This window comes from Myxine glutinosa, chromosome 4, assembly GCF_964187855.1.
Source record: "Myxine glutinosa chromosome 4, kmMyxGlut1.1, whole genome shotgun sequence".
NCBI classification, from domain to species: domain Eukaryota; kingdom Metazoa; phylum Chordata; class Myxini; order Myxiniformes; family Myxinidae; genus Myxine; species Myxine glutinosa.
In genome coordinates this window covers 163,937,840-163,956,061 of record NC_136264.1, presented here as the reverse complement: position 1 = coordinate 163,956,061, position 18,222 = coordinate 163,937,840, and the positions used below count along the sequence as shown (strand labels likewise).

The following is an 18,222-nucleotide window of genomic DNA, read 5'->3' as shown; positions in this document are numbered from 1 at the left end:
TCCTCTTAAACTAAAGTATCAAACAAGCCGGCTACGCCGCTGTTAGACTTTCGGTTTTGTTTAGCTTTACCACTTTGGGGTAGTTTGTAAAGACTATATATACCAGTGCGATATAAACAAGTCAATATAAGATATGCAAAGCTTTACATAGGCTGTCATCTGGCGCCATAAAATGAAGGGCGACTGTGATGCATTTGTGGAAATAAAGGTTTTATGGGTTCTCAGCTTGCACAATGAGGGACACAGGTTAGCCTGAAGGTATGCACACTCACCCCTGGGCTGTCTAGGCTGGGTGATCATCCTGATCCAGCTACAAACTTAGTCAGGTTCACCATGTTTTTTCGTTCAAAATCATGGTAGATTAGCAAACCTATACATTTTTGGAAACGTTATTACATGGAAAATCTGAAAATCAATGTTTACATTTGCCAATTCCGACCAATTCGATTCGACCAATTCGACCAATCGACCAATTCCATTAGACCAATTCGACCATTCGACCAATCGCTTCGATCGACCATTCGACCATTCGACCAATTCGATCGATTCGATTCGATTCATCGAATTCGATTCGATCGACCATTCGACCAATTCGATTTGCCAATCAATTTGACCGACCTTTGCTTGTGTGGAACGGACTGTGAAAACGATGCGGACTATATTGTCGGATACGACACACAGGACAGTGATGACGAACTCTAAATGGCATATTCTGTAATCGTGTATGTTTGATGCCATTGACTGCCTGTGTATATTTTGTCATTGACTGCCTGTGTAGATGTGAAGTTATACTGACTGCATGTGTATATATGATTTTGCTGACTGCCTGTGTATGTTTGGTGATATGAATTATTGTGACACATTTTGATGTTATTAACTGCCTGTACAAAATGATAACATGTATTTGATTATGCAACTTATCGCGAATATAAAGACAGTATTTTGCAATTCAAAACCTTTGATTCGTGTCTTACCATTCCCCATAGCACTAATTTGATACTTTCATTGGATTCCTTGTCCCTGAAAATATAGGTTTAGTGTATTTTAAAAAGTTTTTAGGGTAATTAGAGGCAGAAATAGCACAAAATATGTATTTTACAGTGGCCATTTTGAAAATCCAAAATGGCCGCTATACAGGTATCTCTCCAAATGTAAACATTGATTTTTAGTTTCCTTATGCTATAACCTTTCCAAAAATGTATAGGTTTGCTAATCTACCATGATTTTGAACGAAATATAATTTATTGACATAGTGAACCTGACTAACTGTTAGCCTAGTGTTTTGCATGCAGAGTGTGCATCAATATGTGTACCGACCCTCGGATGGCCGTTAAACTTGCTGTCCCGTCTGCCAGTATTAGTTGATGGACGTTAAGGATCCTACGGTGTCATTTTTAAAGTGTAGGCAAGTTATCTCCGGCACCCTGGCCAAATTCAAATTTCCTGCTCTAACCTACAGGGGGCACTGCATCAAAGGCACAGTTGAGCCATCAGAAAAATGATACTGTCCACGGCCATATGATACAAACAAAACAAAAAGCAGACGCTCACATGACAATACTACTGCACTTCTGGATTAATCAATCCATTTCCAATCATGTGATTTTAATACAGAGTTCAGAAAATAAAATATTACTGAAGGCCAAAATAAAAACCCCAAAGAGTCCATGAGCAAACTCGGTTCGATATATACAAAAGTAAACCCAAAAAAAAAAAAGGATTTATTTCATGGAATGTGCGTTACTCCACAACATAAGCACGAGTCATTGAAATAACTTACCCACTGATTGTTCGTTCCTCGAAGACAGCTAAACACGAGTTTGAGTTCCTTCACAGTGATGCTGTATCCAGACAAGACCCCAACAATGCCGACAAGTAACTCTAGGGGGGGGAGAAAGGAGATTATATGCTAAACGGACTTTCACCTTCCATTTGCATAAATAACAACATATATTGGATAATAAAGCAGATTTATCTCTAATGTAAAGATATGGAATAAGAAAAAAATAGATCGTCCTTATCATGATCATAATCACAAAATCAACAAGAACGGCACTGACTCCGCACGTGAAAAAGCTGAATGCCTCAACTCTGTGTTTGCCTCTAAATCTTGTGTCCCAAACCCATCCCTCTCTGTACCCACCGTACCCAGTCGTACCCAGCTGCTCCTGGACTCTGTGTCCTTTCCTCCTGACAAGGAGCGTATACCTGCGCCAGATGGAACACTTTACGTTTTGTATCGCACCGATAGGCTGGAGCTGGATCTGGATCCGGATCCGGATCTGAACCAAACTCTAAGTGGCTTGTTCTTACCACCGAACCAACTCATCCGCCAAGTTTTGTCATAACTCGTCCGCAACTTGAAATTTCATATCGTTTTTGAACTCATCTCTCAATGGTGAAGAATCATTGAAAAAAACTATTGCATCCAGATTCAGATATTTATCAAACTCGAATCGATTTAAATAAGGTCGTGTAAAACAATGGTTCTTAACCTTTTTCTCAAAAGGGATCGGCAAAGGTCAGCGATAAATGACCGTGGACCACCAATTTGGAACCACGTAATTAATGGTCTTTACTGTCTATACTTCAGCACATCACACATGTCTAATAAAAATAATAACTATTCCAGTAATATTTTGTTTTTTTATAATTACATAGTTTAGATTTTAGAACATTGCCTAGTTTAGTGCTACCTTTGGAAATTGCCTAGTTTAACTGCCTCTGATGTCACCCACCATCGAGTACACATGAAGTGCCTGATAGGATGACTTCAAAACTCGTCATTGTACTCATTGCCAGTAAGAACAAAAATAATCCTGCCCCTTACACTGCCACGCCATATGCCGTCATGACCTCTAAGAACAGATCAAACCTTAGGCTTCGTGGCACGCTCGGTGCGGGTTCTCCACTGGTGTGGAAAAAATATACACACGGAAAGTGTAAGCAGAACCACTCGCTGTATATTCACGGACATGCACAGTATGAAGGGGAACTGTTCCTGATTGCTACATAAGCTCAACTACTCATGAATATTCATGAACAATCCATCCTCGGAGTTCCTGAGCAAATTAAGCCACTACAATTTAATTACTACAATAAACATCTTTTGTTTCGGGGCAAATTACAAAAGGATTGTTGAGTAAGTGATGTCACTAAGTTGACAAAGCTACATGTTACCCCTCAACCAAGTCAAAATTAATAATGAAAAAACAAATAAAATATATTTTACAATCAAAACAGCAGATGGAGAGACGGTACCGACAGAGAAGAGAGAGGGTACCAGCAGAGGGGAGAGACGGTACCGGCAGAGGGGAGAGATGGTACCGGCAGAGGGGAGAGACGGTACCGGAAGAGGGGGAGAGACGGTACCGACGGAGGGGACAGACGGTACCGACGGAGGGGACAGACGGTACTGTTACGGATTCGTCACTTCCGTTGTTGTGGTTTTCATCCCCTTGAAACATTTCTGGTTCTATGTAGTATTATTATTATTGTTTGAGGGAGATAGCCATTATTATTGTCACAAGGTAAAAATGTTAATGTTAAATGAAACAGGAAACCGGATCGGGAACCGGAAGACGAAGAAGAAGAGGAGTAGAAAAAGTGGCGGGGCGAGTGAAGTCGGACAAGAAGCGAGTCGCTTCAAGCTCCATAGCGAGCATTGTCGAACGAAAGTCGCGAGTGAACTTTGAGTTCCTTGGTACCGGCGGTACCGAAGGAGGGGACAGGCGGTACCGACGGACGGAACGGGCGGTACCGACGGGCGGGACGGGCGGGTACCGACGGGCGGGATGGGCGGGACAGGCGGGCGGGACGGGCGGTACCGACGGGCGGGACGAGCGGTACCGACGGGCGGGACCGATTGGCGGGACGGGCGGTACCGACGGGCGGGACGGGCGGTACCGACGGGCGGGACGGGCGGTACCGACGGGCGGGACGGGCGGTACCGACGGGCGGGACGGGCGGTACCGACGGGCGGGACGGGCGGGTACCGACGGGCGGGACGGGCGGTACCGACGGGCGGGACGGGCGGTACCGACGGGCGGGACGGGCGGTACCGACGGGCGGGACGGGCGGTACCGACGGGCGGGACGGGCGGGTACCGACGGGCGGGACGGGCGGGACAGGAGGTACCGACGGGCGGGACAGGCGGTACCGACGGGCGGGACAGGCGGTACCGACGGGCGGGACAGGCGGTACCGACGGGCGGGACAGGCGGTACCGACGGGCGGGACAGGCGGTACCGACAGGCGGGACAGGCGGTACCGACGGAGGAGGCAGGCGGTACCGACGGAGGGGGCAGGCGGTACCGACGGAGGGGGCAGGCGGGTACCGACGGAGGGGGCAGGCGGTACCGACGAAGGGGGCAGGCGGTACCGACGAAGAGGGCAGGCGGTACTGACGGAGGGGGCAGGCGGTACCGACGAAGGGGGCAGGCGGTACCGACGGAGGGGGCAGGCGGTACCGACGGAGGGGGCAGGCGGGTACCGACGGAGGGGGCAGGCGGTACCGACGAAGGGGGCAGGCGGGTACCGACGAAGAGGGCAGGCGGTACTGATGGGTGGGACAGGCGGTACCGACGGGCGGGACAGGCGGTACCGACGGGCGGGACAGGCGGTACCGACGGGCGGGACAGGCGGTGCCGACGGGCGGGACAGGCGGTGCCGACGGAGGGGACAGGCGGTACCGACGGTGGGGACAGGCGGTGCCGACGGAGGGGACAGGCGGTATCACCGGAGGGGACAGGCGGTCCCACCGCAGGGGACAGGCGGTTCCGTCAGGGGACAGACAGTACCGACGGAGGGGACAGACAGTACCGATGGAGGGGACAGACAGTACCGACGGAGGGGACAGACAGTACCGACGGAGGGGAGAGACAGTACCGACGGAGGGGAGAGACAGTACCGACGGAGGGGAGAGACAGTACCGACGGAGGGGAGAGACAGTACCGACGGAGGGGAGAGACAGTACCGACGGAGGGGAGAGACAGTACCGACGGAGGGGAGAGACAGTACCGACGGAGGGGAGAGACAGTACCGACAGAGGGGAGAGACAGTACCGACGGAGGGGAGAGACAGTACCGACGGAGGGGACAGACAGTACCTTACCGATGTCCAAATAGGGCATAAATCGGAAAGTTTGACGCAACTCCCTGAAACTCGAATTTGTTCTGTAACTTATCATAATAAAGTCATAAACCAAGTTTCAGTTGAATATGTTGGAGCGTATGGGAAAAAAAGCCTGTAAAACCACAGTTGGGACATCTCTAGTCCCCTCCAGTGAAACCAGTAAGGGACCAATAAACATGTAGGCGTCTCTGGACAGCGCATATTGGCAAGCAAATGCAATAAAAATAAATCTCTTGTCCCACAGGGTTCATTTTTTTTTGGCATTTCGAAAAGTTATCCGATTTTGGAATTTGAACCGTATATTAAAGACGAAATCGAAATGGGAAAGAAAGCCACTTCCAGAAAACAGTACAGTATGTGTTTTGTTACAAGAATAATATTGACTTATATTTCCAGTCATTCAAAAAGTTTAGCTTCAGGCATTGCATAAAAATGGAATAATTAGCTGCCTGGAATTTTACATTTTTGAGAGAAGGTGGAAGGTGGGGTGCTCATGTAAATGTTTCACAAAAGGGGAGAATAATCTGTTATTCCTTTGCTAAAAATGGGGTTGGGGCTGAACCACCTCCACCCTCCAATGGTGGTTCCGCACTTATACCACGCACACAATCTGTTTCTGTTTCTGTTTCTGGTCAAATCTGTTTCTGGTGTTTGTTCACCCTCCACCCCCTCCCTCACCTCAAACGGCTACACGGCTGACTCCGCATGTGAAAAAGCTGAATGCCTCAACTCTGTGTTTGCCTCTAAATCTTGTGTCCCAAACCCATCCCTCTCTGTACCCACCGTACCCAGTCGACCCCAGCTGCTCCTGGACTCTGTGTCCTTTCCTCCTGACAAGGTGGAAAAGTTTCTGTCAACCCTCGACTCTGATTCTGCAACTGGACCTGACGGCATCAGCCCACGGGTCCTAAAATCCTGTTCTTCTGCTCTTTCACTCCCTCTCTCTGTTCTCTTCACCCTCTCTTTTGCTCAAGGTCATCTGCCATCTGCTTGGAAATCAGCCAACATCACCGCTTTGCACAAAAAAGGTGCAAAAACAGATCCTAGCAACTACAGACCAATCAGCCTACTCCCAATTATCAGCAAAGTCATGGATTCCATCATTGCTTCAGATATGAAATCTTTCCTCTCCTCCAATGGCTTGATCTCTGATCATCAATTTGGTTTCAGACCTGGTCACTCTACTCTGGACATGCTGCTTCTGCTTTCTCAACAATCTCAACAAGTTTTCATCCGCAGCTCAATGGAATACTGCTCTCCCCTCTGGGCTGGTGCTCCTGCCTCACACCTAGCTCGCCTTCGCGCTGTTGAAACCAAAGCATTCAGAATCATTGGAATCTCCCGCGATGAAGCTAACTCCAAGGGCCTCTCACGCACTCACCGCAGGCAGGTTGGTGGTCTTTCCGTCTTCTACCGACTCCTCTCTGGCCTTGCCCCCCCAGCTCTCTCTGGGCTCTGTCCCGCAAATATTCCTACAGGTCGCACAAGATCTGCCTGCAACCCTCTTTTGGTTAAACTGCCAAAATCAAGACTCTCTGCTCACCTTCACTCCTTCATTCCTCTTTTCTCCCGCCTCTGGAACAAACTCCCTCACTCTCTTCAATCCCACTCCACCCTCCAAGTCTTTAAAACAGCTGTTCACCACCATCTCTTATCTTCCCCCATCCAAAACCTTGATCTTTTCTACCCCCGCTAATTTCACCCCAATTCCCCTTTTTGAAATACCAACTTCTGTCCTGGAAGTCCTTGGTGTCCTTGTGCTTTATACTTCTCCCTCCCCCCCCCCCCCCCCCTTCCCATGCCTCCTCCCCCCGGGCCCTCTCCCTTCCACACATCTCCCTGCTCTCGGATGTTGTGTTTGTGTGCTTCCCCTTTTCTCCCCATCTTGTCTTCCGCTCCCTCTTTTTGTGTATTTTGTTTGTCTGGTCGATTTGTTTGTGAAGTAAATGTTAGCTCTTTCACGAGCCTCGATTCAGTATACAAAAAAAAATAAAAATTAATGGATGGAGGTCCTCAATGCCAAACAGGAAATTAGAGCTGTCTCCCTTGACATATCACGTGCCTTCGAAACGGTCTGGCACCCCGCTCTGCTCACCAAACTCTCCTCCTTTGGTATCCATGGAAATCTCCACGCATGGCTGGCGGACTTCCTCTCTAGTCGTAGTCAACGTGTGGCCCTGAATGGGTTTCTCTCATCTCCTCTTCCTGTTCAGGATGGAGTTCCCCAATGCAGTGTTCTGGGCCTTGTGCTTTTTCTGGTCTTCATCAATGATCTCTCTGACTCTCTTGAAAATCCTCTCTCTCTTTGCTGATGACTGTACTCTCTGTCGCTCCATTCCTCATCCCTCAGATCGGCAGTCTGCAGCCTCCTCACTCTCTGCAGACCTGGACAAAATCACAGACTGGGCAAACAAGTGGAACATGTCTTTCAATCCTGACAAATCTCACACTCTTACGATGTCTCTCCGAAAAGACCGACTGGACAACCCTCCCATCCACTTTCTGAATAATCCTCTCCAAGAAGTTCTGTCACTCAAGCTTTTGGGTCTCACTATCTGCCATGATATTTCCTGGGAAAATCACATTTCAAATCTGGCCTCCAAAGCCAGTCGCCGACTGGGCATCCTCCGTCGTGCGAAGTCCCTCCTTGGCACACCTGAGCTCCTCACCACATACAAGGCTTTCATCCGCAGCTCAATGGAATACTGCTCTCCCCTCTGGGCTGGTGCTCCTGCCTCACACCGAGCTCATCTTCACGCTGTTGAAACCAAAGCGTTCAGAATCATTGGAATCTCCCGCGATGAAGCTAACTCCAAGGGCCTTTCACTCACTCACCGCAGGCAGGTTGGTGGTCTTTCCGTCTTCTACCGACTCCTCTCTGGCCTTGCCCCCCCCCCCCCCAGCTCTCTCTCTGGGCTCTGTCCCCCAAATATTCCTACAGGTCACACAAGATCTGCCTGCAACCCTCTTATGGTTAAACTGCCAAAATCAAGACTCTCTGCTCGCCTTCACTCCTTCATTCCTCTTTTCTCCCACCTCTGGAACAAACTCCCTCACTCACTTCAATCCCACTCCACCCTACAGGTCTTTAAAACAGCTGTTCAGCACCATCTCTTATCTTCCCCCCTCCAAAACCTTGATCTTTTCTACCCCCGCTAATTTCACCCCAAATCCACTTTTTTGAAATACCAACTTCTGTCCTGGAAGTCCTTGGGTTTTATACTTCTCCCCCCTTCCCACGCCTCCTCCCCACAAGCCCTCTCCCTCCCACACATCTCCCTGCTCTCAAATGTTGTGTTTGTGTGCTTCCCCTTCTCTCCCCAATCTTGTCTTCCGCTCCCTCTTTTTATATATTTTGTTTGTCTGGTTGATTTGTTTATGAAATAAATGTTAGCTCTTTCACGAGCCTCGATTCAGTATACAAAAAAAAAGAAGAAAAAAAAGTCCACAACATCCCAACCACTGTCCATCATTTTCACCATACAAAATCAAAATAAAGATTAAAAAACCCAATAATGAAGCCTTGTTCCTATGGAGACCAGTGGGATGTTTTTTTTGTTTTTTTTCTTCTTACCGGCAGTTACATCATCTTGGGCCTGCAGTCTTTCCAGAAGCAAGGCAATCAAGCTCGCCTCTGTGGAGATGTACAGGTTTTGCAAGCTCTTCCGAAGTAGGGCCGAGAACAGCCCAAACAACTGTGCACGGCACTCATCCTCACACAAGTCGAGCATCTCAACCAGACAGCGAAGACTCTCTGGGTCAGCCACCACAAAGTTTGCCTCCAAATCAAACTGTCCCATCACGAGCTGAGAAACAATGCAGAAGTTACTGATGTATTTTCAGGTGTTTCCCAAATATTTGCTAACCAACCATTCATAACTCCTGTCATGAACACATGAATGTCCTGGTGATTTTGATGGTTTATTCTAGAATCTAGAGATTGCTTCAATCTCCAGAGAAATCAATCAAACTGTAAGCTAGAGACATTTCGTGTTACTTAATGGTTAACAAACATGCTATCACAGAGCTCACCAGTACCCCCAAAGTATTACACTCCTCCAATGAACCACAACATCATATTGTTGCAGTTATTAAAAAGGACCCCGGCGTGACACTCAACACATAATGGATCCTCAGTTAGATATTGCATTTGTCATTGTGTTTAGTTAAATTACCTTTCCCCTCGTAGCAGGGACGAGGAAAATGTTTTATGTGTGTTTATCAGGTTATATCCCCCTTTGTAATTTCCCACCTTCTTGAAATCCCCCTCTCCATCTGTCAATCCATCCATTCATCCCTCCATCCACACAAATCACCCTAAAAACTCTCTTTCCCAGTACGTTCCTAAAATTTCTCACCCACCCTTCCATCTCAAACCCCATACTTTCATAAAAAATAAAAAAAAAGCCACTTCATTAAGAGCCCGACCGATTCATAGGTTTCACCTATATTTGGCTTCTTTTTTTTAACATCGGTATCGGCATGTATGTCACCGATGTGCCCCGATTTTTTATACCAGGCCGTTAGGCGCATACTTTCCATGCCTTCTCCCCCCCCACCCCCCTCCCCACCCCCACCCCAAGCCCCCCAAATAAATTACAAAGATCCACATTCGTAGAAACTGATTGATTTTCTTTAGCCAGGTGAATTCGCAAGAAAGAAATAAAACCCAAACGTTGGCCTTCCTTAATCACGTCCGACTCACTTGTATTACGACCTGCACAATCTACGTAATTATTCTTCTTGTTATAACTTGATGTCTCCTATTATAAAATAATAGATTCACTTGGTTGGAAAGCTAATAATAGATTTACTTGGTTGGAAAGCTAATAATATATTTACTTGGTTGGAAAGCTAATAATCGATTCACTTGGTTGGAAAGCTAATAATAGATTTACTTGGTTGGAAAGCTAATAATATATTTACTTGGTTGGAAAGCTAATAATACATTTACTTGGTTGGAAAGCTAATAATATATTTACTTGGTTGGAAAGATAATAATAGATTTACTTTGTTGGAAAGATAATAATATATTTACTTGTTTGGAAAGCTAATAATGGATTTACTTGGTTGGAAAGCTAATAATAGATTTACTTGGTTGGAAAGCTAATAATAGATTTACTTGGTTGGAAAGCGAATAATAGATTTACTTGGTTGGAAAGCGAATAATAGATTTACTTGGTTGGAAAGCGAATAATAGATATTTTTGGTTGGAAAGCTAATAATAGATTTACTTGGTTGGAAAGATAATAATAGATTTACTTGGTTGGAAAGCTAATAATATATTTACTTGGTTGGAAAGCTAATAATAGATTTACTTGGTTGGAAAGCTAATAATGGATTCACTTGGTTGGAAAGCTAATAATCTATTTACGTGGTTGGAAAGATAATAATCTGTTTACTTCGTTGGAAAGATAATAATAGATTTACTTGGTTGGAAAGATAATAATATATTTACTTGGTTGGAAAGCTAATAATAGATTTACTTGGTTGGAAAGCTAATAATAGATTTAATTATTTGGAAATATAATAATAGATTTACTTGGTTGGAAAGCTAATAATAGATTTATTTGGCTGGAAAGCTAATAATATATTTACTTGGTTGGAAAGCTAATAATATATTTACTTGGTTGGAAAGCTAATAATAGATTTACTTGGTTGGAAAGCTAATAATAGATTTACTTGTTTGGAAATATAATAACAGATTTACTTGGTTGGAAAGCTAATAATAGATTTACTTGTTTGGAAATATAATAATAGATTTACTTGGTTGGAAATATAATAATAGATTTACTTGGTTGGAAAGCTAATAATAGATTTAATTGTTTGGAAATATAATAATAGATTTACTTGGTTGGAAATATAATAATAGATTTACTTGGTTTGTAAATATAATAATAGATTTACTTGGTTGGAAAGATAATAATATATTTACTTGGTTGGAAAGCTAATAATAGATTTACTTGTTTGGAAATATAATAACAGATTTACTTGGTTGGAAATATAATAATAGATTTACCTGTTTGGAAAGCTAATAATAGATTTACTTGTTTGGAAATATAATAATATATTTACTTGGTTGGAAATATAATAATAGATTTACTTGGTTGGAAAGCTAATAATAGATTTACTTGTTTGGAAATATAATAATAGATTTACTTGGTTGGAAAGCTAATAATAGATTTACTTGGTTGGAAATATAATAATAGATTTACTTGGTTGGAAAGCTAATAATAGATTTATTTGGTTGGAAAGCTAATAATAGATTTACTTGGTTGGAAAGCTAATAAAAGATTTACATTGGTTGGAAAGCTAATAATAGATTTACTTGTTTGGAAATATAATAATAGATTTACTTGGTTGGAAATATAATCATAGATTTACTTGGTTGGAAAGCTAATAATAGATTTACTTGGTTGGAAAGATAATAATAGATTTATTTGGTTGGAAAGCTAATAATAGATTTACTTGGTTGGAAAGCTAATAATAGATTTACTTGGTTGGAAAGATAATAATATATTTACTTGGTTGGAAAGCTAATAATAGATTTACTTGGTTGGAAAGCTAATAATAGATTTACTTGGTTGGAAAGCTAATAATAGATTTACTTGGTTGGAAATATAATAATAGATTTACTTGGTTGGAAAGATAATAATAGATTTACTTGGTTGGAAAGCTAATAATAGATTTACTTGGTTGGAAAGATAATAATAGATTTACCTGTTTGGAAAGCTAATAATAGATTTACTTGTTTGGAAATATAATAATAGATTTACTTGGTTGGAAAGCTAATAATAGATTTACTTGTTTGGAAATATAATAACAGATTTACTTGGTTGGAAATATAATAATAGATTTACCTGTTTGGAAAGCTAATAATAGATTTACTTGTTTGGAAATATAATAATAGATTTACTTGGTTGGAAAGCTAATAATAGATTTACTTGTTTGGAAATATAATAATAGATTTACTTGGTTGGAAATATAATAATAGATTTACTTGTTTGGAAAGCTAATAATAGATTTACTTGGTTGGAAATATAATAATACATTTACTTGGTTGGAAAGCTAATAATAGATTTATTTGGTTGGAAAGCTAATAAAAGATTTACTTGGTTGGAAAGCTCATAATAGATTTACTTGTTTGGAAATATAATAATAGATTTACTTGGTTGGAAATATAATCATAGATTTACTTGGTTGGAAAGCTAATAATAGATTTACTTGGTTGGAAAGATAATAATAGATTGATTTGGTTGGAAAGCTAATAATAGATTTACTTGGTTGGAAAGCTAATATAATAGATTTACTTGGTTGGAAAGATAATAATATATTTACTTGGTTGGAAAGCTAATAATATATTTACTTGGTTGGAAAGCTAATAATAGATTTACTTGGTTGGAAAGCTAATAATAGATTTACTTGGTTGGAAATATAATAATAGATTTACTTGGTTGGAAAGATAATAATAGATTTACTTGGTTGGAAATATAATAATAGATTTACTTGGTTGGAAAGCTAATAATAGATTTACTTCGTTGGAAAGCTAATAATAGATTTACTTGGTTGGAAATATAATAATAGATTTACTTGGTTGGAAATATAATAATAGATTTACTTGGTTGGAAAGCTAATAATATATTTACGTGGTTGGAAAGCTAATAATAGATTTACTTGGTTGGAAATATAATAATAGATTTACTTGGTTGGAAAGCTAATAATAGATTTACTTGGTTGGAAAGCTAATAATAGATTTACTTGGTTGGAAATATAATAATAGATTTACTTGGTTGGAAATATAATAATAGATTTACTTGGTTGGAAAGCTAATAATAGATTTACTTGGTTGGAAAGCTAATAATAGATTTACTTGGTTGGAAATATAATAATAGATTTACTTGGTTGGAAATATAATAATAGATTTACTTGGTTGGAAAGCTAATAATAGATTTACGTCGTTGGAAAGCTAATAATAGATTTACTTGGTTGGAAATATAATAATAGATTTACTTGGTTGGAAATATAATAATAGATTTACTTGGTTGGAAAGCTAATAATATATTTACGTGGTTGGAAAGCTAATAATATATTTACTTGGTTGGAAATATAATAATAGATTTACTTGGTTGGAAAGCTAATAATAGATTTACTTGGTTGGAAAGCTAATAATAGATTTACTTGGTTGGAAATATAATAATAGATTTACTTGGTTGGAAATATAATAATAGATTTACTTGGTTGGAAAGCTAATAATAGATTTACTTGGTTGGAAAGCTAATAATAGATTTACTTGGTTTGAAATATAATAATAGATTTACTTGGTTGGAAATATAATAATAGATTTACTTGGTTGGAAAGCTAATAATAGATTTACTTGGTTGGAAAGCTAATAATAGATTTACTTGGTTGGAAATATAATAATAGATTTACTTGGTTGGAAATATAATAATAGATTTACTTGGTTGGAAAGCTAATAATAGATTTACTTGGTTGGAAATATAATAATAGATTTACTTGGTTGGAAAGCTAATAATAGATTTACCTGGTTGGAAAGATAATAATAGATTTACTTGGTTGGAAAGCGAATAATAGATTTTCTTGTTTGGAAATATAATAATAGATTTACTTGGTTGGAAATATAATAATAGATTTACTTGGTTGGAAAGATAATAATATATTTACTTGGTTGGAAAGCTAATAATAGATTTACTTGGTTGGAAAGCGAATAATAGATTTTCTTGTTTGGAAATATAATAATAGATTTACTTGGTTGGAAAGCTAATAATAGATTTACTTGGTTGGAAAGATAATAATATATTTACTTGGTTGGAAAGCTAATAATAGATTTATTTGGTTGGAAAGCTAATAATAGATTTACTTGGTTGGAAAGCTAATAATAGATTTACTTGGTTGGAAAGATAATAATAGATCTACTTGGTTGGAAAGCTAATAATAGATTTACTTGGTTGGAAATATAATAATATATTTATTTGGTTGGAAAGCTAATAATAGATTTACTTGGTTGGAAATATAATAATAGATTTACTTGGTTGGAAAGATAATAATAGATTTACTTGGTTGGAAAGCTAATAATAGATTTACTTGGTTGGAAAGCTAATAATGGATTTACTTGGTTGGAAAGCTAATAATGGATTTACTTGGTTGGAAAGCTAATAATATATTTACTTGGTTGGAAAGCTAATAATAGATTTACTTGGTTGGAAAGATAATAATAGATTTACTTGGTTGGAAAGCTAATAATAGATTTACTTGGTTGGAAAGCTAATAATAGATTTACTTGGTTGGAAAGCTAATAATGGATTTACTTGGTTGGAAAGATAATAATAGATTTACTTGGTTGGAAAGCTAATAATAGATTTACTTGTTTGGAAATATAATAACAGATTTACTTGGTTGGAAATATAATAATAGATTTACCTGTTTGGAAAGCTAATAATAGATTTACTTGTTTGGAAATATAATAATAGATTTACTTGGTTGGAAAGATAATAATAGATTTACTTGGTTGGAAAGATAATAATAGATTTACTTGGTTGGAAAGCTAATAATAGATTTACTTGGTTGGAAAGCTAATAATATATTTACTTGGTTGGAAAGTTAATAATGGATTTACTTGGTTGGAAAGCTAATAATATATTTACTTGGTTGGAAAGCTAATAATGGATTTACTTGGTTGGAAAGCTAATAATGGATTTACTTGGTTGGAAAGCTAATAATATATTTACTTGGTTGGAAAGCGAATAATAGATTTACTTGGTTGGAAAGCTAATAATATATTTACTTGGTTGGAAAGCTAATAATGGATTTACTTGGTTGGAAAGCTAATAATATATTTACTTGGTTGGAAAGCTAATCATGGATTTACTTGGTTGGAAAGCTAATAATGGATTTACTTGGTTGGAAAGCTAATAATATATTTACTTGGTTGGAAAGCTAATAATGGATTTACTTGGTTGGAAAGCTAATAATCGATTTACTTGGTTGGAAAGCTAATAATGGATTTACTTGGTTGGAAAGCTAATAATAGATTTACTTGGTTGGAAAGCTAATAATATATTTACTTGGTTGGAAAGCTAATAATGGATTTACTTGGTTGGAAAGCTAATAATAGATTTACTTGGTTGGAAAGCTAATAATGGATTTACTTGGTTGGAAAGCTAATAATAGATTTACTTGGTTGGAAAGCTAATAATATATTTACTTGGTTGGAAAGCTAATAATGGATTTACTTGGTTGGAAAGCTAATAATAGATTTACTTGGTTGGAAAGCTAATAATAGATTTACTTGGTTGGAAAGCTAATAATAGATTTACTTGGTTGGAAAGCTAATAATAGATTTACTTGGTTGGAAAGCTAATAATCGATTCACTTGGTTGGAAAGATAATTATTGGTTACTGTTTCACTAAGCGCTTGTGTTAACCCTTAGATACAGGGCTGAGTCCAGGAGACCAATCCAGCATGATTTTTGTTCTTCTATAACTACGAGGTTATATATTTTATACGAGGTTACGAGGTTATAACTCATATGTTTTTTTTTTTTCTTCGCATGAGCTTCCTTGTATGCTCCTATCATTTAGTTACAATTAATTCAGTGGTATAAATGTAACAAAAAAAATTCATTCGGGTTTGAGGGAAAAGTTAAATTCTTAACCCTACCCTTCCGTTGTTGCAGTTCTCGGGCCCGAGTTTTTTTCAACATAGTTTCGTTGCCTAATGAACTCATTAGCACAACATAAGGTCCTGGTGAAGATTGCTAAACTCCGATGGGGAAGGAATAACACCGAATCATTATTGATGTCATCCCATTGCCATGTGATGTGTTTCTGGCTTAAATTTCCTCGTGAACTTTGCCTGTTCGCATCGACTTCTCATTGGTTGTTTGGTTTAGCAACTTTGAAATCAGATTACTGCTTCAATTCCTTTGGCATAGTTAAGCTTATTCTTTTTATTCTCGTGATTTTACGAGTTTCACGAGATTTGCTGGTTTATGGGTCTTACTATTAGTTTCTTTTTTTTAACTTGCAGAGTGAGACACTCATGGCTTTTTGGCGTACTGTTCTACAAATGTTGGACATATTTTATTCCATTCTATTTTTTGCATTGTTGGTTGTCTTCCAAAAATGTATCTCCAAATAAAAGGATCAATGAATCACTGTTTCAGCAAATACTCCACCATGAGTTTCAACTTTGCAATATAATAAAAATAAAAAACAATTTTTATTCAAAACTTTACTTTGTTATGTTTCCTGGGTCTCCCAGACCTGACATCTGGAAAGGTGTAATGTTTTTTTTTAGGTGGGGGTATATCTTCTAAATAAATGGATGAGTGCATCATCTTTTTTGAGCAAATACTCCTCCATGAGCATCAACTTTGTGGAGAAAAAAATCTTCTTTGGCTTCAATACAATGAAGATAATTTATTCCATGGCTCTATAATTACAAAGCACTCTCTTCTCCAATGGCCAGAGCACATCTCTGTGCACCACCCTCATCTCTTCCCAGTGAGAGTGAGTTCAGCACAGTTGAAAACATTTATGCCGATGAAACGTTTGAGCTCCCTCAGTGGTGAAAATGCAGAGAGGCTGTGCTTTCTCCACTACAATCTTCTTCTGCTTGAGTGGCAGTATTATAGAACTGAACTCTGAGGTCTGAGCACTGCCAGACTCTGCTAAACTAGCAATAGGTTCAATTTGCAAGCATTTTTATGACTCCCCTCCCCCCCTCGAAGGTGGCCGGAGGCATTATGTTTTCAGGTTTTCCGTCCATCCGTACGGGCTCAACCTCGTTTTTCTCAGCAACCACATGTCAAATTGAGACAAAACTTTCAGGATAGGAGTGAGACCCAGGCAGAAAGTTTTGATGATAATTGTGATATCATAGGTCACGTGGTATGGCAGCCATCTTGGGTTAAACGCAAATAATTAAAAAAATTATTTCTCAGAAACTGCTGAACAGAAACATTTTCAACTTGGCACATTGTCAAGTACTCCCAATGGGGAACAGAAGCATGATAATGATGGTATCATCGGTGAAGTGGTATATTAGCCATAAATGTTTTAATTGAATGCTTTATCCTAAAAATCTGAAATTTCATGCACATGATCTCTGACCCATTTGTATTGAAATATTAAATTTATGACATCATAGGTCACATGGTTTGGCAGCCATCTTGGATAGAAAAAGGAACCTTTTCCGATCAACAAAACTTCACAAACATGATCCCCTACCCATACATATGCAGAGTGTACAATTTTGATGTCGTATGCCATGTGGTTTGGCAGCCATATTAGCTTGAAAGTCGATATTTTAAAAAATCCCTTCTCCGAAATAGCTTCACCAATCGATGTGAAACCTGTCCTGTGGTAAAAATGTGATACTTCAAAACAGCTGAAGGGATTTAAACCAAACGCTGAGTGCGCACTAAAAACTCAAGGATTGAGGCGCAGTCCTTAGACCTCTGGTGAACAGTACCAGTGCTCTGCCATATATATACATTTGGTGGAGCGGACGAAAGTTCGCTTGCTTGCTTGCGTCCAGGGAACGGGACCAGAACTTGAACTTGCACTTGCACTTGGAGGAGCAGAACTTTGCCTTGAGGACTGATAAAGGACAATATGCGCAAGGACGAATCCACCCAAGTGAACGCTCAGCACGAGTTCATGGATGCAGAGACCTATACATGCTAGGGTTTCCACAAGGGACGTGAAACCCACCATATAAAGACAAATATTGGTTTATGCTTGCTTTACATAGAAGGACAAACATATGGAAGGCAGGGCGATTGCAAATACTGCACAACACTTACCATAGCAGATAGCTTTGGCTTACCGCAGCACAAAAAGGGCGAACGTATTATTTAGTTGGGGTAAAATTGTGGGTGGGGTCAAGCCAGCTATCCAGCCAATGGGTGGAAGACACAGCTCAACTAATTAGATATGCTGGACATCACCCGTGTTATGTGTCACATGATAGCTGTTAGCCAATCAGATTGTATAAAAATAAAAAAGAGGGAAAAGTGGCCTTTAAAGGCTGAGGTGTTGGATGAAAATACCCTAGGACAATACATGG

General features: G+C 39.9%; 1 protein-coding gene across 2 annotated transcripts in view; it reads right to left on the bottom strand.

The window, feature by feature from the left end:
• Positions 1 to 18,222, bottom strand: part of LOC137425478 (lipopolysaccharide-responsive and beige-like anchor protein) — a 722,436-nt gene that overhangs the window by 696,155 nt on the left and 8,059 nt on the right. For both annotated transcript variants that reach the window (XM_068113965.2, XM_068113966.2), the window contains exons 2-3: positions 8,707 to 8,938; positions 1,781 to 1,881 (exon numbers count right to left, since the gene is read on the bottom strand). In XM_068113965.2, the coding sequence (XP_067970066.2) occupies positions 1,781 to 1,881; positions 8,707 to 8,938 (333 nt within the window). The remainder of the gene's footprint in view (positions 1 to 1,780; positions 1,882 to 8,706; positions 8,939 to 18,222) is intronic.